This window comes from Pararge aegeria, chromosome 7, assembly GCF_905163445.1.
Source record: "Pararge aegeria chromosome 7, ilParAegt1.1, whole genome shotgun sequence".
NCBI lineage: Eukaryota > Metazoa > Arthropoda > Insecta > Lepidoptera > Nymphalidae > Pararge > Pararge aegeria.
The window spans coordinates 8,230,725-8,254,803 of NC_053186.1; the positions used below are offsets into that span (position 1 = coordinate 8,230,725).

The 24,079-nt window shown below is 35.3% G+C and overlaps 2 protein-coding genes across 4 annotated transcripts in view; one reads left to right on the top strand and one right to left on the bottom strand.

Moving 5' to 3' along the window:
• LOC120625162 (putative oxidoreductase GLYR1 homolog) overlaps nt 1-24,079 on the top strand; it is a 66,055-nt gene that overhangs the window by 2,244 nt on the left and 39,732 nt on the right. For 2 of the 3 annotated variants that reach the window (XM_039892132.1, XM_039892133.1), the window contains exons 4-7: nt 3,234-3,360; nt 6,300-6,452; nt 7,325-7,525; nt 8,646-8,819. In XM_039892132.1, coding sequence (XP_039748066.1) covers nt 3,234-3,360; nt 6,300-6,452; nt 7,325-7,525; nt 8,646-8,819 — 655 coding nt within the window. The remainder of the gene's footprint in view (nt 1-3,233; nt 3,361-6,299; nt 6,453-7,324; nt 7,526-8,645; nt 8,820-24,079) is intronic. The other variant, XM_039892134.1, reaches the window with a different exon arrangement.
• LOC120625161 (immunoglobulin domain and leucine-rich repeat-containing protein 2-like) lies at nt 16,881-23,769 on the bottom strand. The gene is made up of 5 exons (XM_039892131.1): nt 23,485-23,769; nt 18,509-20,197; nt 18,285-18,432; nt 18,065-18,205; nt 16,881-17,906 (listed from the first exon to the last, which is right to left on the bottom strand). Exons 2-5 carry the CDS (start codon nt 20,167-20,169, stop codon nt 17,106-17,108), a joined length of 2,751 nt encoding a protein of 916 aa, XP_039748065.1. The 5' UTR covers nt 20,170-20,197; nt 23,485-23,769; the 3' UTR covers nt 16,881-17,105.

Consider the following 24,079-nt stretch of genomic DNA (forward strand, 5'->3'; position numbering starts at 1 on the left):
GCTTCATAGGTGCCTGTGGTAGGCCTACATTAACACAGCCTTGAATTTGAATTTATGTGTAGTGTTTTTCAAAAACGCCGTAATAAAGTACTTTAATAAATAAAGAAGTTCTGGGCGGCCTGCTAAGCTTCCGGAGTGAGCTCGGATGGCTGGAGTTATCCAGCGGGGAGCCGTATCAGTGGCCATACGTACAACGGACAGTTTCAGACCAACCAAGTGCGGAAACGGCCTAGGAACAGAAGAAGAATAAATAAGAAAGTTTAAGAAATAAAGAAGTTTAGTGTTCATTACGTTATCTTAATGCTAAGGCTGTACCTATTCACTTAGAATAAAATTGAGGGACTTTACTTATTTTATCTTAATTTTATTATCGATTTCATCGGTTTACAGTTCATCCGCTGAAATAGTTTCCAGGTCTAACTATATCAAATATATTACTATTATTATATTATTGCAGATACCAGCTTTAAATCTAGGCTGATAAATTTTATAAAATCTAATAGAAAGCGACCGCCGGATAATTCCGAAAGGCGGGCATCGGCAGGTTTGAAGATCGGAGGTTTGAAGGCAGAAAAGCCAAGATATTCAAAACCATGTGTATTATTGTTTGTATATATTTTTTGTATATACTCATTGACTACGAGATAAATATGCCATGAATAGAAAATAATACAAAAAGCTATTTGAATCATACAAAAAAAAGATTTAATTAAGTCTTACAGACAGGCAAGCACGAATGTCCCTAAATGATAACGGGTAGGTAGGTACACCTATAAGCAACTTGAACGTACTAAACAATTAGCCAAATTAGAACCTCGGCCGCATAAGTGATCTGTTGGTAATATTCTTGTTTATTAAAAGGACATCATGCACCTAGAAACTGACACATGATGCCAAGCGAATGTATTCACTATAATATTTTTGTAATGGAGACTATGTAGACTGTAACAATATTAGAAGTAAAAATAAACTTGTAGTGCAGTTTACTAGGCTGCATATAATTAATAATTCATTTGAGGGTAATTGTATATCATTTTATAACAAATTACCAGATGAAATCCTTAAGATGTCTGTCTCTCAATAAGTTCAAAGTTTATGAATGAATGAATGAATGAATGAATACACTTTTATTGTACACCAAAAAAAAAGTAGTTACAGAGATATAAATATATATCAAGAGAGTTTATGTAAAACGTAAGCTTATAGAAAAGTCATATTATAATATTAAGGATTACATGCATCATAAAAAAGCTTGGGTATGAATTGCTCTAACTTCATTGCTAAACATTAACTCGACTGTGAGATGGTGGTAAAAAAACCTGGTTAAGTTTGTTGTGGGCTCTTCTTAGACCAGGGCGCGTTAAGAACCCTCCTAGCTTTAGTTTTAAGTTAACGAATGCAGTTATCACCATCACCTAACATTAGCTTAATATTAGGTTAACATGTTAAATGTATGAACGCTTCATAAGTTTTTGACTGCCGATTGGCACAGTTTGCAGCGACCCTGCATTCTGAGCCCAAGGCCGTGGGTTCGATTCCCACAGCTGGAAAATGTTTGTGTGATGAACATGAATGTTTTTCAGTGTCTGGGTGTTTATCTGTATATTATAAGTATTTATGTGTATTATATTCATAAAAAAATATTCATCAGCTATCTCAGTACCCATAACACAAGCTACGCTTACTTTGGGGCTAGATGGCGATGTGTGTATTGTCGTAGTATACTTATTTATAAGTGCCTGTGATAAGGTCTACATGAATAAAACATTTTTGAATTTGAATTTGAATGTGAGTATGTACTCGAATGCATAGCTTGAAAGCGACTTTTATATTTGCATCGTTAACATTTGTATATGGAATCGCAGTATTTTTGAAGTAGGTAAATAATTTTACCCCACTTCCCGCCGGCTTCGTACTAGGCGATAGGAACATAACAGAGAACGGGCAGCAGCATCCTCTGTGCTAACTACTACCATCTACTGGGATAACCAACCCGTCTACTCTGCGTGTTGATTATGGATAGACTCTCTGGTTGGAAGAGACCTTTAGTCGTGCAGTGGACTCTAGAAGCGTGCACAGGGTTTGTGACAAGGGTATGCATAAAGCAGGTGCTTGGCATAAAATGAAAAAAATTCCCTGCAATACGAGTTATATCAAAATAATTTGGGTATGCAGTGCTTTTGTGCATGTATAAAGTGCACGCCACTGAGTGGACTGATATAGGCCATTCATGATAGTCATGCAATTGTTTTAAGAAGTCACTTCCTATAAGTGTGCTGTCCCTTTTTTTTCAATATTCCGTTCAAGAGAAAAGCTTGAACGTAACGCAGGATTGTGAAATTTTCAGCTAAATGTTAAGTAGGAATAAAAATGAGCCTGTCAGACATATTCCTAGTGGGCCATGACTCGTGACTGCCACGTTTAATCACCCACTTTTTTTTTTTTGCTGTAAAACTTATACGCAACTCCTATAACTTCGGTACACGGTAGTCAGTTTAGATATAGCAATCACGCTGGGGTGTGTGGCGAGGAAAGGGACCTTACTGACCTCAGTAATAAATAGGGATCAATGTGTGCATTTAACAAGATCAAAAGCATCAAATCTTTCTTATCCCGAGTAAAACTTAGAGATTAGATATTTGAATGCTGGGGACACGTACAACGGACGGTTCAGGCCAACCAAGTACCTAGACAGGCCAAGGCAATGAAACATAGATTTGAATGTTTTACCTAGATACCGATTATGCTATGAATTATGGAAGCGGCTTATTGTATTTCTTGGGACACAGTCAACAAAAGTCTTGTAATGCTTTACTAATTCATTAGAAGTCGAAAGACAAAAATTAACTTCAAGTCCGTATGTACTAGTTATGAAAAAGAATATCCGTTCCGTCCGTATAAAAAAGTCAAAGTCAAATATTTCTTTATTCAAATCCGCACAATACTTTTGATGCGTTCATTACACACAAAATGTTTACATTGTAGCGAGATGATGGCGATAACTTCATTGGTACACTTAAAACACATTGTGTGTTTAAGTTTAATTTAGTATTCAGTAAATATCGTCAAATCTGCAGTGTATACTTTATAATTTCTAATCCAGCAGTTTTATAATTAAAATAATGTAAACGATTTAGAGGGAAAATCCAAGACTACAATCCAATGTTTCGTATTTATATTAGTTCCCTAGTAAATTTCGAGGGACAGGTAAAAGTCAAGCTTGTTTCCAACAGTGCCTGGATCGAAGAGCACAACATCAAGCCGTACCACGAACACAAGGAGCAGCTGATCAAGTCGTGCAAGACTGCTGCGTTCAAAGAGGCGGTCGCTCAGATTGAAGAGTACATTGAACACCCTGAGGTTAGTTCCATTCCATTAACTTATTAGTCCTTCAAACAAAAACAAGGAAACGTTTAACTTTAATGAACTAAACATTTTTTTTTTTTTATGTGCATTGTGGTACCACAGGTAAAAGGCTATTCATTATTTTCATCATTGCCGGCCTACTACAGCGCGGCTAGCATGTGCAGGAGACAATTATTTCCCCGGGTTAAGGACAAAAAATGTATAGTCTCCGACAGCTTTATCAACTCTCGGAGCATAGGCGCGCAGAAGAACAAATATCATTCTCCTATTCCAAGTTCCGGTGCTTTAGGGTTTATATCCCCTGTTAGTAGATATCATTTTTGTCTTCTGCCTCTGCAGGCCCTGCTGGTCACGGGTCTCCTTCCACAATGAGAAGGATTTAGGCCCTAGTGGGCTAACACCGCGTTAAACACAGGATATATTTTAAAAGTGTACTTTCTGACCATATATTTATATTTACCGTATAGTTTGAAAATATATAACGATGATTTTTTTTCCTTATCTTTATTTCTTTATGTAGTACTAGCTGTTGCCCGCTACTTCGTCTGCGTTTGATTTTGTTTTTTGATGTGGCATTCAATTTAGTTGTAGTTCTAAAAAAAATTAAAGTATTCAGTATCGCTAAGCCTTAAATGAGGGATTTGCTGGCGTCCGCTGAGGAGTTCTGTCCTCTATCTCCAACCACATTCATCAGATCTACACAAAGTTTGGGCAAAATTAAACACATATTATAACATCTATAGTACAAAAATAAATATTTAAATCGGTTATAATTTGTCGGAGTTATGGTATAAAATCGTCAAACACTTTCAACCCCTCCCAAAGGAACAAAGCTTAATGTCGGGATAAAAAGTATCCTATAATACTTTTGACACTTCGAAGAAAATGTGTACAAAGTTTCATGAGGATCGGTTAAGTAGTTTTTGCGTGAAAGCGTAACAAACAAACTTACATTGACATTTATAATATTAGTGGTGATAAAACTATGTCGCTCCCGCTGTTTGTACGCTTAGATCTTTTAAAGTACGCAACGGATTTTAATTTTCTTTCAGCAATAGGTTTATGTGTATGTTGTAATGTTTTAATTTTTTGTATGAAATACGGGATTTTGAAAATTCCTAGAACAAAAGTTTTTTTTTTAACCCTGTTTATGCCTGTCTGCCCTGTATATTTGTATATTATTATTACATGGTATAAATAAAGTAGCTCCATCTGTTGTTACGCTTAAAACTTTTAAATAACGCAATGGATTATAAAGCAGTTTTCAGGTATAGGTAGAGTTTCATTCAAGAAAAAGGTTTTTATTGCATATTATAGCGGAGAAATGCCAAGAAATATAAGCACTTTTGAAACGTCAAGTCTGTGTGTTTCTTGCCGGATTCTACCGAGAAGAAGCCGGCAAGAAACTCACCAGTTGCTCTTTTCCAACATCAACAATTAACATTTTACATTTTAACATTCATTTTTCTATCTTGTGAGATATGAAAGCGGAGCCGGATGCTTCCAAGCAACGTTGTCATTATGAAATTTGTCATAATTTATGACCATTTCTTGTAAGTCCACTGTTTATGTCCACTTTTTGTTTATAAAGACTAATGTTTTGTCTTACAATTACTTATAAATATATTGTGAAGCTACAGTAAGTAGATAGATAGATAGATAGATAAATTCTTTATTGCACACAATTTATAATATAAATTGAAAACATAAATATAAGATGAATGCGCAAAGTAAGTATGCCTATTTCTTTAAACTTCTCACGGAGGGATTCGCGTTTAAGTTTATATATTGATCGTACAGCTCTTTTCTGCAATATAAATATAGTTTCGATATCAGCTGGTTTATCCTATTACAAGATTCGATAGGAAATAACACTATGAAAACTAGCTATTTCAACGTCAGTATTCTGTCTTATTTTTCTGACTGCGACGGCAGCCGAGCTTAGTGTACCCGCTAGTGAATCTATATGGGCACCCCGTTGTAGCTTATTATCCAAGGTCACGCCCGGAAAATCTGGAAGTCTATTTTTAGTGATTCACCATTTATCATTATATTTTTATAAATTTTCTGTACATTCAGTAAGATGAATTCGAAACACTTTGTTTTTTTTTTGCATTTAAAAGTAAGTTGCTAACTGTAAACTAACTGCGATACATGCGACGTAACGCGGTTTACTTCGTCAAGAGTTATCTTTACTCCTATCAGTCTTAAAAATTATAGATGTATCATCTGCAAACAATATAATGGTCATGTTCCACTGACATGGTACGGTAGATCATTTATTTACACTAAAAATAGAAAGGGACCCAAAATCGAGCCTTGTAGGACACATTGAGGTATTAGAACCCTGAGACTTTATATAATAACCCTTCCAGCAGTTCCATTATCACTTTTATATTGTCAATCTGAACAGCGCCTTTAAGATAATATCTCATGGAAACATAAGTTGCGCTTTGCTTTTTAAACAGTACTCCACAGATCAGGCACTTCAGGCTTCCGTTTTCCCCCACCAATAACCATAATACTGCCACCGTAGTTGTTTGGGTCAACTACACTGTCCACAAAGTGACGGATGACCGCCTTCTTGTTCTTTTGTCTTCAACCTGTTCTCTCCTTGGAGATGTGGCCAACAGACTTATGCATCCGTAACAACTTTCCTCAACTCGTAGTTCTTTAAAAACGGATTTGTTGGTTGGCTGGTTGTCTTTAGGGGTCTTTGAGCGTTATTTTTAAACATGACTGGTATTAGCTGGTTGTCTTTAGGGGTCTCCTTTTCCATTGTGGTCCATAGACTATGACGTCAGACACAGAGCATCAAAATGTCAAAAAAATATATAAAAACTTTTATTCTATACACTTCTTAGTTACTTTTTACTCCTATTGTATAGTATACAAAGATCCAAAGAAATACAGCCTTTTTCCTATTGTCGTAGAAATTCGGTGACTTGGACGAACACGTCCGTAATACAGAGGAGGACTTTGATAAATTGAAGAGCGAAACTACAGAAGATGATACCTCTGATGAAAAGCCGCCTGAGGAAGAAGCTGCCACACCCGAGGTGAAGAAAAAGAGCTCTACGCCCAAGGTAATACAATTGAAAGTTGACTGCATGGCATGATTGTAATGTTGGTTACATGCAATTAAAACAGGTAATCGCAAACAAAAATATGATTTCATATTTGTAATTTGTCTTATGAAAATATTGTTTTTGCAATATGTATTCGTATGACAATTTCAATAAATCAAATCAAGTGTTCATTTATTTCACAACTTAATTTCATACATCTTGTACGATAATACAATACAATTGCAGAGCTCTCTCGCTAACTCACTTTACCCCCATATTCTTCTGCCATTCCCTGCCTTTCATCCTACAATCCTCTTTCATCTCATCTCTCCTCATATCTTTCTCGTAGCGCGCATGCTAGCCCTACAGGATTAGATTCCCGGGCCGTTTAAAAAAATATTAAGTATGATTTTTCTGTGAACTAACTAACCAATACAGGGTTAGTAAGTTGGCTATTTCGCTCCTTGACTGCAATCTCATCTAGCAGTGAGTGATGATGCTGTCTATAATGGCAGCAGACTAAGCTGTTAGGGGTGTGGCAGTAATTTTAATCTCATACTTGTACCCCCTAATTTATTATTTATTAATATTATTAAACCTTATATCGGAGGCATGGAGGTAAATTAATAGTCAAATTAGGGACGGTGTTAATGACCTTTTTTTTCTTCTCACGTGGGGAAATCCTCACCGCGCCTCAGGGAGGCATGGATGGTTGTTATGTCGGTCTCGTACCGACTAAAACACCACGGTGTTCCAACCGGTCACCTAGATCAACTAACAAATCGATTGATTTGTCCATCTAATCTCTTTGCACTTCTTCATTATCTGCAGCGTTATGATTATTATTAATGTGTTACGCTTAAGTATTCATGCATTCTTAATATTTATAGATTCGTTTGGGCATTTCAAAGGTGAAGTCAGTGAAACGCTCGTCTTCCGCCGGCCTCAAGCAAACTCCGCGCAAGAAAGTGAAGACAATCTCGCGCTCGTTCACCGACACCGACATGGCCAACGAAAAGCCATCCATGCTGAACCACTCCTTCTCCAAGAAGTCGAGTCTCCTCCATCGCCCTTCTAACATTCTGAGGCCTGTGAGTACGAGTAATTATTTAAAAAAAAAAAGCAGGTGTGCTTTAGACCACACAACTGAAGTATAATTTCTTTAACTCCATCTATATCTATGTGTATAAATATATATTTATGTTAACATAAATTTTAATTTTCTACAAATAATTACATTTATTATGGGTTTTCATTGATAAATAATATTGTTGTGTAGTATTTTTATATTTTTATACATTAATTTCATCCGATACGTCAGAAATTACTGAGGTTGATTGTAAGACCGAGCATACAATAGGCTCGGCTATGAGAGAAAGAGAAAAAAAATGTGCTCGCACATGTCTCTCTTGCCCCTCCCTACAGTATTATACGAAAGGTAAAGTTCCTCCCTCTCCAACCTCCGTTCGCCTCCTAATAACACTTTTCGTAACGCTCTCGTCAGACCTTCACCAGCTTACTGCCAAAGTCAAGCTAACTTGTCAACGTTTTTTTTATGGAAGAGGAAAGATATTCATCAATGCCTTGTGCATGCGGCCTACAGACTAAAAACCTCCTTCCTATGTCCACTCCCAGCCCTCGACTGCAAACTTACCCGGTGGTAAGTGATGAAGTCTAAGATGGTAGCGGGCCAACCTGTCATAATTCAAAATTCATTTATTGCATAAACTGTACATATTTTATTACAGTTTGCTATTTCAGGCGTGCAATATTATTTAAGCAATGAACTTAAAAAATTCAGGTCAATCAATTGTCAAGGGTTGGTTATGCAGTAATATTTAACCCATTACCCATTTACTTACCTTACATTTATTTATTTATATTGTATTCAAACTGGAAGGAACTGATTACCACGACCCAGGGAATACTAGTTTGGAAGTCAAAGATTTTGTCTGTATTCTTTGGTTACTTGTTATGTGTTTGTTTGAAAAATAAATGAAATGAACAAAACCTTGACAAACATTTCCATGATCAAAAATAAAAATTTAAATGGAATCGACAGACAAATAACCATTTTGATATGAAAGAAATAACATTGAATCGGTTCAGATTTCTCTATTATATGGATCTCATCGTCAAAAAGAACAAGCCACGAATTTAAAACCTTCTCCTTTTGAAGTCTGTTAAAATGAACTATTACTACTCCTTCAGGAAACCCCGCCTCTGGACCTGGAGAATGTCTCGGAAACGTTGCTGGAGAAGAACATCAAGGCCAGCCAGATGAAGTTCGGCTTCCTCGGGCTGGGCATCATGGGCGGCGGCATCGTGAAGAACCTGCTTAACTCCGGCCACAAGGTGTTGGTGTGGAACCGTACGGGAGCCAAGGTAAGTGCTTTTATGCTGTACAGGGGTATTGTTACTTGATCTTTATTCCGCAGATAGGTATACCTTCTTGAACAGATTCTTAAATTATGTCACCTATTAACGGGACCCTAAACGTCAACAAAGTTTTACATCGTGTTACAAGAGGGTGGACGTGGATTATGCTTCGTGACATCCATGTATAAACCTAAAGTATCAAAACTCTTCTCAATTTTGATTCTATGCCGCGGCAAAATAGACTTGTCTGCTGCAGGTACAGATAAGCAGTCTCAAATATAGTTCGGCAAACAGGACACCTTCTGGGTCTGTGAAACACAGTAATTGGAGGAATCAATCTGATGTGTAGTACTGCTGTTTCTTTTTTCTTGCGTCGTAAATAACGCAGTATATAGTAGTTAGGAGAGCGGCGAAACACAGTTAGTAAATGAAGAGGATGATATATTTGTTGTTATGCATAATAATATATCGAAGAGTATAACATTGTTTAAAAGTAAAAGTACATTTTATTTCTATTTAAATAGTCACATGCATAATTTTTATATGTGATGGTCGCTATAAATCAAACTGATGATGCGAGTTTATTGCTTTGATGTACTATAGAGCCACTTATATTTGGATTTTATATTTGGATTCCCATAACTTGCGGTTCGAGAAATTACATAAAAGTGAAGAGTTAACTTATTTAACAGATTGATTAGCAAATTCAAAATTTAAATTCAAATTATTAGGAACGGGAAGCTTTTTTATAGTAATAGTAGTTACCATTACATTTTGTTCTACACCTGATAGTAGTTAAGCAAAAATGATGTCGCGAGCTTGTTCGGTTTTTAAAATATTAGTTCTTAATGATTCTCCCCCTCAAGTCACGACACTGAATTCTATGAGTTTTATTTAATACAATAAAAAATATCACTAAATTACTAATTATAATTTATTGTTTGCGTCAGTCTACCATCCTTTAAAACAATGGTTCTAAGTGCCTGTACAGCATTATGTGCCGAGAGGCTGTGGACAATTTTGAGGATGTGCTTGAAGAAAAACTTAATTTTTGTAAGGTTCTCTTTACCATAACTGGACACTGCAGCTGGTGGTTTCGCGTTCGTATGCCTTTTTAATTTACGGTATTTGTGTGGAGAACTGCCACGTATTTCGGGTCAAATATTTACAATAATATTTTATATAGAACCATTGTACATAGAAATATATTAGAAATGTTATTTCAGTCTATGACATTAATTTCAGGTGAACCCTTGTAACTATTAATGGTTTAGTAAAAAACTCTAAAATTGTCATGTATATTATATAAGAGTGATAGGTTAAACTATCTTAAATAGTTAAATAATAGCGTTAATTAAACTGTTTTAAACCTAAAAATAAAATAATAATTCACAATTGGCGGATCAAAATCAATTTTACCATATTCAGGAAAAGTATACAAATTTAGCGTTTCATAAGCACCTCTTTAAAATTGTTCAGTCTCTGTCTTAAAACGCGCTATTTCAGAAGGAATACCAAAAGGTTGGTAAGTTCTTAAACTACTATAATATAATATTGATATCTAAACTTCGAAGTTCAGTTCAGTCCATGAACCAAACAAAACAAATGCACCAATTTTCGCATCTATAATAAGTTTAGTACTTATCAAGCGTGATTAAATAAAAATCTTAAACACTTTCAAAACAAATGTTTATTAATTTAATTTTAAAATGTATTATTGTAATATAAACATAATTTATTTTATATTTATGCTGCGTCATCTTTGCGGAATAAAATTACGATTTAGTAACATTGTACTAAAATAATATTTTTGTTATTCAATATTAATAGTCATCTAGAATTTTTTTTTCATAATTTTGAACATATCAAAAGTTGCTGATTCGACGCTTTCTAAACCAGCATCTCTCTGGCTTGCTTGTCCAGTACACTTACCCGTTTGTGCCATATAGTAGCGAAAGTTTCGACATATTTTATTTTTAGAAATTTTACCTCTGTTTTGGTACCACTTAAAAGTAAAATAAAAATCATTAATCTAATGAAATTAAACTAATTTAATTCCACTGAGTAAGTCCCTATCATATCTGTATTTTATACTGGGCCCCGCTATCTATGACATCATAATCTTAACTGCACAAAAAATGCCCTTTGTAACTTACATTTTGACACCACTTAAGTCCTACTGACAGTTTGTTAATCACAAATTGTAGTTAAATATGTGTAACGATTAAAATGCAATAGATATGGAAGGTTGGTTCTGTGTCAATTCGTTACCTTACAATGTTGCTAGGATGTGATTCGTAGATGAACTAATAAAATGTTGGCAAGATAAGTGGGTGTTTCATTTATAGAATAATCACTGACCCGTCAAGTGCGATGTGATCTCTGTGAAACGCATAACCATTTTTTCCAATAGAATTTATATGAATCGAAAATATGATATATTTTATCGCTATACACTAAAATAGGTGTCTTCATCAGCATTACATCAAACGATCGACGCGTACTGCTGATTAAAGGCAATTTTGTGGGGATTTCTGAATTCCTCGGTCTAATGTCCACCCGGCTATCTGTGAGTCGCTTAATGTCGTGCCCATCTTGTCTGGGTTAGCTGAGCCTTCGGACTCCAACGTTAAACAGTCCTCCGGGCTATGTGCCCCGGCAGCCCCGCCCATTATAGTTTCGCAACCCGTTGAGCCTTATCGACACTGAAAAGTAACCTAACAAAAAATGGACAACCCTAACTAATGAAATCATATCCAGTATGTATATGAATCTGCATTCTTCGTATGTGTGTGTGAATTATTGTTTTAATATTTTCTTCGAAGATAACACTTTTGCTCTTGCCAGAGTAAGTAATCCGTTGTTAAGGTTGTCACTGCACATTTTTTTATGACAACTTTTTTTCAGTTATTTCTTTGAAAACTTATTATAAATACTGTAATGTTGCCAACTAGCCTTTTATATCACTCTTTTATATGAGAGCAGTGAACTATAAGAATGTTGATGAACAAGAATAATTATTTATTAGAGGAAAACATAAAAAAAAACATAGCATGCATGTGCGTGGCATGTGCGTGGCGTGAACTGAATACTACAGTTCATGCCACGTTTCTTAATTCTTCTTATATCTTTTATGGAACGAAAGTGAAGATCTATACTTATATTTTTTAATCTCCGAAGCAAAGGGTTTTTTCAACCTGTGAATGCCATTGTAACTCGCTAAAAGATGACCCATGTTTGGCATTGCGTTTGTTCAACATGTTCTGCTATTAAAATAGGTTAACAGTGGTCGATTAATGAGCAAATTTAACATTAAAATATTAAAATTATTACAGAAAAATAAGTTATTAGCAATAAACAATTTTACTACAAAATGAAATAGCCTTTGTTTACCTAATAAGGTAAGCCTGTATCGTAGGTGTCTATTCACGTTATGTTTACATTTCGCTGAGTTATCGTAAGTCGAAATTAAATATTTAAGTCAAACATATCTCAAAGTCTAGCGCATTCGTTTTAAGTCAAACGCATGTAAACAGACTTATGCTACTATTTGCTACACATAATTATAACAAAAAACTTTTCTTTTCGAGTAGTATAACGAAATCGATCGACCATTGAGACACAGCTGCAATAGCAAACTTGCTGTTCAGTGACCGTGCTCAGATTTTAACGATCTTTAAAAGATCTATAAAACGTGGTAAGCCTTACCTCGGTCTTAGGAAACCGTTAAGCAAACAAACTTAGTTTCCGTGAAATCTGTCGTTTTTTCTCTACACTTGACTGAGATAGAGACAGAGGCTTAAACAAGGGTAAAGAGCGTACTGCTCTTTACCCTTATTTAGCCCGTTAAAAAGTGCAACGTTTTATTTGATTTAAAACATATCCGCATCGGATATAATACAGAATTTTAAGTTGTTAAAACTGAAAAAAAACAGCTGATCTATGGGGTATATCTGTCTGTTATAGTAATATATAACATTATAGACGTTATTGCACCTTATTTAGCCATTATTTTAATGAATGTATTGATAGATGTACTTTTCCAAATTTAATGAAACATAGTGAACTTATTCCTCTATTTAAATCTGGCAAAAAAATTATGTTAACAATTACAGACCCATTTCAATCTTACCAGCTCTTAGATCTTTGAAAAAATTATATTAAATTAACTTTTAAATCACTTCAATGTAAATAACTTACTACATCCGGAGCAGTACGGTTTAACTAAAGCTCGTAGAACTACGGATGCAGCCGCTAAACTTTCAAAATATTTTTGCGATGCCTGTGTTTTCGCAGCATGCCATTGTGATCCATCCAAAGCATTCGATTGTGTTGATCATAAAACCTTGCTTATTAAACTTGCCCAGTATCAAAAACGTTGCATTTAATTTGGTTGCCTCTTATCTCAGTGATAGAAACCAAAGGGTATGCATAAAAGACATTAAGTCGCAGGGGTCGTCTAATGTCTAACGTCAATGGGTGATCCAAAGGGTTACATTTTGGGTCCCTTTCTATTTTTGGTGTATATAAATGATCTACCAACCATGTCAGTGCAACTCGTGATTTTGTACTGTTTGCAGATGATAAATCTCGAATTTTTAAAACTGATACGGGTAGAGATACTCTGACGATAAAAGCCGCGTTATGCCGCATATGTCGCACTGGTTAACTGACAATAATTTATTTTTAAATGCAAAAAAAAACTATTTGTATGGAATTTATTTTACCAAATGTAAAGAAAGTTAATGAAAATACGAGTATAATAAAATATTAAGAATCACTAAAAATTGTAGATTCCACAATTTTTCTGGGCATGACCTTAGACTGTAGCTTCAGTGGGGTACCCATATAGATACACTAGCAGTTAATCTAAGCTCGGCTGTCTACGCCTTTAGGAAAATGAGACAGATTTCTGACTTTGAAACAGCAAGACTTGTTTACTTTGCGTCCTTTCATAGTGTGATGCCTTACGGGATCTTATTATGGGGCAAAGCTGCTGATATTTAAACTATATTCAAATTGCAGAAAAGAGCTGTACGGTCAATAAACAAACTTAAATGACGTGAATCTCTCAGTGAAATATTTAAAGGAAATAGGTATACGGTAGCCTCACAATATATTTATAACAATATAGTATTTGTAAGATAAAACATTACTCTTTATAAAGGAAAAGTGGATATAAACAACCGCCTTACTCGAAATGGATATAAGTTAGTATCATCTGCATATTGTTTGCGAAAGGTGCAGAAGTCATTTGTGCGATTGAGTATATGCTTTTATAATATGATTCCCAAGGTAATTTTGGATCTGCCAACGCATAAGTTTAAACAATGTGTTAAAACACATTTAATAAATCGTGGTTACTATACGATAAATGTTTTTTTTTTAACAACAAGCCTTCTTGGAAGCAGGCTCCGCTCTCATCTCTCACAAGATCGAAAATGTATTATATGTATATACATTTTTTCACTGAAAAAGAGTTCCTCTAAATTTCTTGCCAGCTCAAGACTCGGTGCCTTCCGAACCGGTGGTAGGGTCACAGATTGACTTGACTTGATCCGAAGTGCTTATAAACTGGGCCTACTTGAAATAAATGGATTTTGAATTTTAATAAATAATAAACGTGGCATAACATCGGAAAAGTTGTGCAAAAGCGTTTTGTCGCACTTAAACTGATAGCACCTTTTAATTGTTATAGCGTGTGGTTTAAATAGGCATCAAAAGGGCGCTTTTCCTTTAAAAATTCTGAGCCGATTTTTACAGGTTAAATTCTTTACACACGCAGACTATGTTCTGAGATATGTTTTTGAGTGTTAGGGCAGCAGTATCTCTGCGGAAATCGATTTTGGTAATTTTATTCAGTAACGCGTATGAGTTAATCTTGCATTATGGTTCTTCATAAGAGATGAATATGAATGATTAAAACTTATTATAAGGGTGACTTGTTACTTAGGTAACAGTCCCTCAATTAAAAGGATAAAACTAAATTATCTCAATTCCTTGAAAATTTAAATATTGCTTTGTTCCAAAATAATACGAAGAAGATTCATTATTAGTAGTCGCTTAAAACTATTTAATTAAAGAGCCTTAAAAAAAATATGTTTAATATATTTCTGAATGAGATTTTCAAAAAAAAAAAAAGGAAACAAATTGAAACATACAGATACATTGAAAAATAATTTATTTCTCACGATTTGCTTACTCTCATATTTTATAATATTTAGAAAATTTTCAACAATAATTGTATAATTTTATATTAAAGAAACATTATACAATATAATCATTGTTGTATGTAGCATTTGGCATATAACTGCAAGACTTGTTTACATACGGCGGTGTCACAAAATATATAGTGTACATTGTATTATATAAATAGTTAGGTATCCGTTGTGGTTCATAGTTTATCACTGGCGTAGCTATTATTTTCTAAGTGATTTGGGGGCACACAGTTAATCGACAATATACAAAAAGTAAAAAAGTAAACTAATTAAATACTTATAATTATAACAAAGAAGGGATCAAAAATTATTTTGCCCCAAACTACTAGTTATTTTTTTTGTTTGTTTCGATTCTTTGAAATTCCTTATAACACTCCTACGAATGGAGGTACTATGTTTTTCACCGGGTGCGCCCAAGTTCCTGCCTAGCTACACCAATGTGTCAAGTTTATGATGATTCAATCAAATGTTAATGAATTCATTATGTAAGAGCCTTCGCACACGGCGCTATAATCACGCGCGTCACACGCATCTTTATACAAGTTTTTGTTAATATGCCCTGGCGTAAATTTTTGATAATAAATGGCCCACCATTAAATGCATGAACTCTACTATTTGTCAATAATGAACTGTAATAGACACGTGGCATTACCAATATCTCTATCTCGTAGTAGTTTCTAGTATCTATCTTATACCGATGGACATAAAGATGAAAATATCATATAGTATATCTACGATTCAAATCTTCGTAAAAGATTTTCACTTTTACAATTATAGAAGCGAGCATCACAATATGATAAATATTAAATACTAAGTAATATATACCTAACCTTTAAGTCTTACATTCTTCTGATTTTTATGTAACAAACATGGCAACGCTCTGACTGTATAATGACATATGTTCAAAATGAACTTACGCTTAAAAACAAATTTAATAAGGTCAATCTACTGTGTAGTAACCGTGTTTCGGTAATCGAAACGATAACGTAAGTAAGAGTGCATATCTTTTACTAACGGCCTGTTCAGCAGCGGTGTTGACTGCGCCCGTGGGCAAAGGCACTATGGAAAGTTGAAGGTGTACATACGTACATTTTATAACTTTTCTGACAGTTGATAACCGATGGTGTTCATTTATTTTAAATCAATTTAATCGTTTATAAATCATGTATCTAAACAAAATTAGCAATGAGTATAGAACCGCCGATTCCAAATTGAGTTTTATGTGAAGACGACTGATAGGCAACTTGTCACAAAAGTTTCAAAATACGGCACGTGATACACTAAATTGAAACAACCTGAGCAAATTACAACAATGACAGTAACAATTTCCTTACACTCATTTCTATTTTTAAAGACGAACAAATATAAAATGCATAACGCTCTAAGAGTTTTATCCTAAAAATACATAAAAGGGGAAAAATAATAAATGATTGAGAAACGAACAGACAATATTTACATGACCCACAGAAACGCTTAATCTTAATCGGATTCACTACACGAAGAACAGTAGATACCCTCAGTACGATTGCACAATGCAAGCGTCGACGGTATAGAGCATTCACATTCTCTTCAGAGTAAAATGAACCTAACTTTCTTTGTTTGAAAGCGGTGTATTGTTTACACATCTATAGCCAGTGTGCCTAGAGAAAACACTGTATAAAAAGAGTAGTACGAAATCTACGATATCAAATCAAGGAGCGTTAGGTTAAATTTACTTTGATGAGATGGTTTTGGAGAATCAAAGACTATAAAGTTTGTGATATTCGAAAACCATCGACGTTCTTGAGATGCGCCATCTTGTTATAGGAGTGGTACAGATCACATTAATTCTCCTTAACCTACCATTCATTATTCAAATCTAGACTATCACAGCTTACTTACAAGTAAAAGCGGGATCCGACACTCGACCGTAAAGTTAAGTTAGATACTCGAAAACCTTCAGGCAAGATGAGTTATACGCATACGTCTACACATAAGACGGCGATTCCTTGTAATCAGATAGCCGTATGTCCTCGGTTCTACCGGGCGCGGGTCCGAGCGCGTAGATCTTAAACACCCGCGTTAGAAGCCTGTACTACAAAGGCGTATTTTCGCATAACCGCGCACATTCTCCGCACACTAATTGTCCAGCCGTATGCCGCACTTGGCATTCCGGCTGCGCCAACTCCACCGCAATTAACACCCTAGCTTTTTCTCTATCTTCCGATATCGTCTCGTCTTTTTCCATCTCTCGGCACAATTCAGGTGAACTAACACTCGCAGCTAAGTTCAGTTTTCGTCGAACCTGACGCTGTTCTCGATGTCCTAGTAAAGGTTCGCTAGACGGTTTGGCTTCCTCTCTGTACTTCTGCTTTGGTCTGGACGGAGAGTGGGAGCCGGAAACTGGCGTGTGTATTTCGACAGTTGGTGGCGGAGCCGGTTGCAACGGTTTAATCATAGCTAGTAACTTCGGCGGCCCACTCCTCTCTATAATGTTTATGTGAATCCCGTCAGGTATCGTTACAGGAGAATTTCGGCGCGAGTTGAGTGACCGTTCCGTGGGCGTATAGTATATCGATATCTTGCTCTCGTCATCGACGTTGGGTAGTTTAGCCAACTTGTCGATCTTGGTTTTGAGGTACATGTCTATAACTTCGACGTCCGGATCGAAGGGCATCGAGTCGCTTCGCCCGCAGGACCCGTTGCGACAGTTCTCGAAGTACAGACTAGGCAGGTTCTCTAACACTTTGTTCAACGTCTGCTGTTGGTATTTATAAGATTCGCGCAATCTTAGTATCTGGTGGGCACTGAATTTTCGTATTTTGTTTCGTTGGAACACATAGTTCTCACGCACCCAATTCAGTTGCGAGGTGGAATATTCGCGGACACGTTTTACCTGTGTAAACAAACGATTATGGTAAAAACGATTATACAAATATTTTTACCACACGTATTAATTTGAAAAATGTCACTTAGGAGTTAAATTACAATACATAGAAGTCCTTTATATTAACATTACTTAAGCTAATTTATCGTACTGAACATTTTACATACCTGATCATAGTATTGATCTTTCATAGCTGTCAAATGGTTTGTGCCTATATCTCGAATATTGCGTAAATGAGTTGCCTGCGATGTATAACTGCCTTGTATCCAGTCCATTTGTTGTGTGCAATTCTCTTTGATCCGATGAACCTAGTAATTAGAACAATCGATTAATTAACACTGAAATAAATATGTATGTGTATATCTATTCGAAAATAAATGAGATTACCTGAACTGCATAGTTTTCTCTTAACTTTTCTAGTTGTTGCCTTTTGTACTGTTCTATATTGTCGAGCATATGGTAGATTTGTCTAGAGCGAGGAGCGTCCCTATTAACGCATGTACAACAACTGCAACATGTCTCCAAGAGGCGAAACCTAAAAAACAGTGATAGTTTAAATTAACCACTATGTTAAACGATGTACTTACAAGATTGAATATGAAATTACCCACCTGACAAATATATGACGTAAGAGCTGTACTAGTAGTGTAAGGCCAAGAAAAGCTGCGGCACATATCGCTCCACAAAGCAAACTGTAGATTTTTATTTCGAACATCGTTATTGGGTCTATGTTTAGGACAACTTCTACAGTCACATTACCCGAAGGATTTGAAGCTAGGCATAAATAAGTCCCACTGTCCTGTCTATGAATGTCTGTTATTAATAGAGATCCATCTTTTTCAACTTTCACTCTCGATTTACTATAGTCTATAGGACGATAATACTGATCGTGTGCAATTCCATGCTTATGAAATATGTCCGGTTGTGTAGGCTCGGGATTCCAATGAAACACGTCTCTCGACGGAGTGATCCAGGTTATGGAAGGCAATGGATTCCCATCGAATATACAATGAAGCCGTGCATCGGTTTGCAGCCTGTGTAAACTTAAAGGACTGCTATTTATTAAAACAGGAGCCTTACAATTAGCATTGTTCAAGATAGTTAACATATCATTTGGATAGGTTAGTCGACAACTTAAATCTGATTTCACGATATCCTTTCGCTTTTCCACCCAGCTAACGAACCAGGCCATTCTGCAGTCACAAGACCAGGGGTTTGCGCCTATTTTCAATTCTTCTAAATTATCTAGATCCTGCAAAGACTGGGGCAAATATGTCAATGCATTCGCACTTATATCCAAATGAGTAAGTTCAGGCGTATCTAGGAACACGAAAGGCTCTATTTCTCGCAACGCGGTGTTGTTTCTTATGTACAGTCGCTGCAGATTGTGTAATCCTTTAAAATTAGTGTTCTGTAATACAACTATTTCTGTGTGATCGAGGTAGATTGTTATCAAGTTTTCGTTATGTTGGAAGAGCATAGAGGGCATCACTTTCAGTCTATTACCGCCTATATCAAGCAATTTTAATTTTTTGAGATTTTTAAATGCTTCGTGTGATATGTTTTGGAAATTGTTGTAGCTCATGTAGAGTTCTCTCAGCTGTTCTAAGCTATCGAATAGAGATTTATGTATATGGTCTAATTTGTTGCTAGATATATCGAGAGTCTCCAATTCCTTGAGGTTGACTAGAGCGTTTGAAGTAATTTTGACTAGGCTATTATTGTTTAGGAACAGTGATTTCAGTTGGCGGTTGGGCTTAAAATAGTAATCTAAGAAAGTAGCAATTTTATTATGAGATATATCCAAGTACTGTAATTTAGTCATCTGCCCGAACACCTGGAATGGTAAAACTTGTAGATTATTGTGAGACACGTCTAACAACTCTAGGTTCTCTAGATCGGTGAATGTGAATCTCGGTATATCATCAATGTGGTTCCTGGACAGATTTAAATATTTTAATCGGCTCAGTCTTGCAAACAGTCCCTGCTCGGTTCTCTTAATTTCGTTTCCGCTTAAATCGATGTTTTGAATACGGTGTAGCCCTTTGAATACATCAATATCTATGGAGGTTATGTTCGAGTCAGTCCAAATTAAGTCTTGAAGATATCGTCCATAGTCGGCTAAGACTTCTTTGGTTAGTTTGTGGTCTGGGACGGCAGTGTAGATGCATTGCAGGTGCTCGCTCAAGCAGTAGCACGTCGCGGGGCATCCCGAGGCGTCCACAGCTGCGCAAATGATTGCCAGCGTCAATATTTTGTGCAGCCACTGCATTATTTTACAACCCTCATAGTCTTATTGACTGAAAAGAGAAAAATAACAACCTTTACTACAACAAAGTGTATAACATTTCTCGCTGGTACGTATAACTGCATACCGCTTAACTAACATTGTTGAGTTTGAAACTGATAATAATCTAAAAACGTTCGAAACAATACCGCAGAAGTTAATGTTAATAGTGCATAAGTTATAAATCAAATTGGTACAAAATGTCAGTTCGTTCATGCGGATGTTTTAGAAGGAAATTAGAAGGAAGAAAATTGTTTTCTGTTACTCCTGTAAAATTTAAAAAATTGCACTTACATGTTATTTAAAAAAGTTAAGTACAAGGCATCGGAAATAACATTCAAAAAAGCTAGTGATATTTACATACTCATGTTTTGAATTCGTGATGAAACCTTGAGATAAAACATTGAAATTAATTCGAATAAGGCATCAGTAGAATATTATAATAATTTTATATTTTAAATTCGTAATGCGAAAAAACGGCGCAATTATTTGCAATTATATTTTATTTTTTATTTTAATGTGTATTTAACTAATGCTTATTTAATTAATTTTAATTTAAAAAGTACCCATACTCATTAACGCAACAATCAGAATTGATTAATTAGAAACCCAGTCAATTCGTGATTTAAAATAATTTATTCTAATGTTAATTGTCTTTTCAATAATGGTACAACTCCATTGTCTTTGTAAAATGTAAAGTTGATTTACAGTAGAATTTCAATTTCAGTAACCTTGATAAAACGAAGCGTGTAAGCCTAATCTAAAAAAAAAAAAAGGTTTTGACTGTGTTTCGAAACAACTACGTGTGAAACGTAAGTGTGCCTGTGTGTAATCTGGACAGATTTTGGTGCAGTTTTATTGCATTGATCGGAGAGCAACTGAGAGAATATTCTACGAAATGTTTTAAGGTTATATTGTTCACTTGGGGCCAATGCAGTAGTTTATTTGTATGCATAAGGTACTATGGCGTTTCCTATTATCAAAATAAATACAGCGCAGTTTCTAAATAAATATGGACAATAATGCCATCAAGACTTAATTATAATTAATGCATTACATTGTATCACCTTTAAATTATGCTTATCAATGTTAACACAATTTACAATAAATATAACAGTTATATGATTTGATATTTTGTCGTTTCACCAGATGAATGAGATGACGATAACCAATGAATTTTAATTGAATTTAATATTAAAAAAAAAGATTTTTTCATATATAATACAACAATATTCCTTGTTAGATTCACAAATAGATTATTTTCTAAAGAAAAGACATTATAGAACATTTCCAATCAATCAATTATTTAACTATTTTAAATTGGATCTTTAGTTAGTCAGAATTTTTTTAGCTATCCAAATATCTAATGTGAGATAGCGCAAGACGATTATTGTATACTAGCTGTTGCCCGCGACTTCGTCCGTTTTTGTTTTTCGAAAGACATGTGCCTCATAAATGTGGCAGCACTTAATGTATTTACGATAGCCTGGATTAAAATCTTCAAACACTTTCGTCCCCTCTTCCAAGAGAACTGAGCTTAATTTTGGGATAAAAATCAGAAAGTAAACTTATAATGCCAACAGATCAATTTTACAGTATTTTACATTAACCATTCAATAATTATTATTAGCCTCTTAAAGTCATAATGTTTTTTAATACTTGACCAGTAGAATAGCCAAGCACACTTTTAAAATTGTGTCTGTCAGATAACCGGTACGTTGTTTGTTTGTTTGGGTAAATTTTAGGATTGGTTGAACCAATTTTAACGAAACTTTCACAAATTTTAGTTAAATTTGCATTCCAACAATTTATTGAAACCACTTTATTTTTCGTGATAAACGGCCTAATTTAGGGTGAGTTAGCAATTCATGTTTGAACAACGAAGTGAGCAAACAATGCGAACACAAATAAGTAGGTATAATACCTAACTCGTGTTCCGTTAATGGAAATAATTGATTCAATCAATTAGTGCTTCAACACTGCAAAGTATACACTCCGTACGTTTTTCGACATTTAATCTGGGGGAAGGACAGGTATATACGTTTGGTGTATTAGTTTGTGTGTTTGTTATTGAATCGGTCACAAATATGGTAAAAGAATACCTAAATGTTGTATTGTATATGTTTAACCGCTTTGTATGGGTTTTTGTCTCACGAATAAACATTCTGAACGCATTCCCCTTGAGCAATTTGAGCATAATCAGCTTTTTCTCAACCTGTGTAGGGACTTCATCTATGTATTTATTATGATATGATATGCTTTTTATTATTGTAATTATTAAAATAAGGGGCCGATTTAACGCGGTTTGGGTTTGCATTACCTACATGTGCCTCCTTGACAGTTTCTATAATATGTTTTACGGTTGCCTCATTATTTATTGTTATGTTCCAGTAATTTGGAATTATTTATTTTAGGCCCAAATTACTGGGCGTATCACTTCTAGACAGGTTCTTCGATATTATTAAAGCGCCGGTCATTTTTTTTTTAAATATGAAACTAAATTTCCGAAAAATTACTGTACCGATTTCATGTATTTCTCTGCTTAACACAGTACCACCTTAGAGTAGGTATTTATTTTATGATGACAGCACTTCGAAAGTTTGTAACGTCATGGGTTTTAATTATTGTATTATACTTGTTTTGTAATTAAAACCCTTTGTTCTTTTGTTATTCCACTAATAATTATTTATATACTCCATTATACTCCACTTTTTCTTACCTATATGTAACGTTAACTGTTTTATTATTTTTTTAAACATACCTACTAGGTACTATATACAAAAAAGTATCGATAGGATTTTTTTGATTACAGGGGTATAAAAAAATACACTCTAGTTATGTTGTGGTCACAACGGACTGATTTTGATTAATCTATTGTAATTTTAAAGGGGGAACAGCTGGATCCATTTCAATTTGGCTAGGAATGTAGCTCCTCAACGGACAAAAGCTAATCACTAGCAAGGCAGTGCAATAGTTCAGTAGTTAACCTGTATATATTACAATCATTAGTTAAACACCTATGATGTATCATTGTTTTTGAATTCTGATAATATTAGTTGTTTAAATGAAATGACGCCTGTTAAATATACGCCTGAAATAACAAGCAGACTTGTAAAATACAGATATCGTGCTTGAACATAAAATGTGTAGCCAATCCAAATGGTTTTTTTCACTATTTATCTATGTATTGTGTACCTTCATTGTTCCATGCCTGATACCTGCACGGCAGATGCCCGCTAGAAAACATGCCACAAAAAACTATTCACAATACATCCACAACACATTATACACGAAATTTACCTAACACTCGGCCACATCTCATTCCAACTTGCATAATCCACGTTTATTTCTTGTTGACACCAGATGGTAATAAGGACATTGCTGCGTTAATACACGTCACACAGGAGGCATTTTTTGGCATTGCACGCACATATTTTAACATTCGTCGGCCACCAATAACGTGCCACACGGATATAATAATATATATATATGAAACTTAATATACAATTTTTACATAAAACGAAAACGTTCTCGCGGTGATATAAAACGCTGTCACTACGACGGAGTCGAGCACTGTAAAGAAATAAATGGCGGCGGTCGGAGTTGCGCGGGTCGCTGTCCTTCTCGCGCGCGTTCGATTTTGTGCTTTCTATCTCGCTCTGTCGCGCTCCCAGTCAGCTGGGGGAGCAAGCGCGGCCGACGGTTGCCGAGCGTTGGCGAAAGTGCTGCTCGGAGTTGGGCCTCGGAAGCGCGATGTATGACCGGACGATCGCGTTCGTTCTCAATATTGTTGGATTTTCTTGCCTGGGTAGGGAAACCCAACGCAATGTATGTAAAGTAGTAGTAGGTATTTATTTCAGTGTTCGTTCGTATTTTTTAACCCCGCTACAAATAG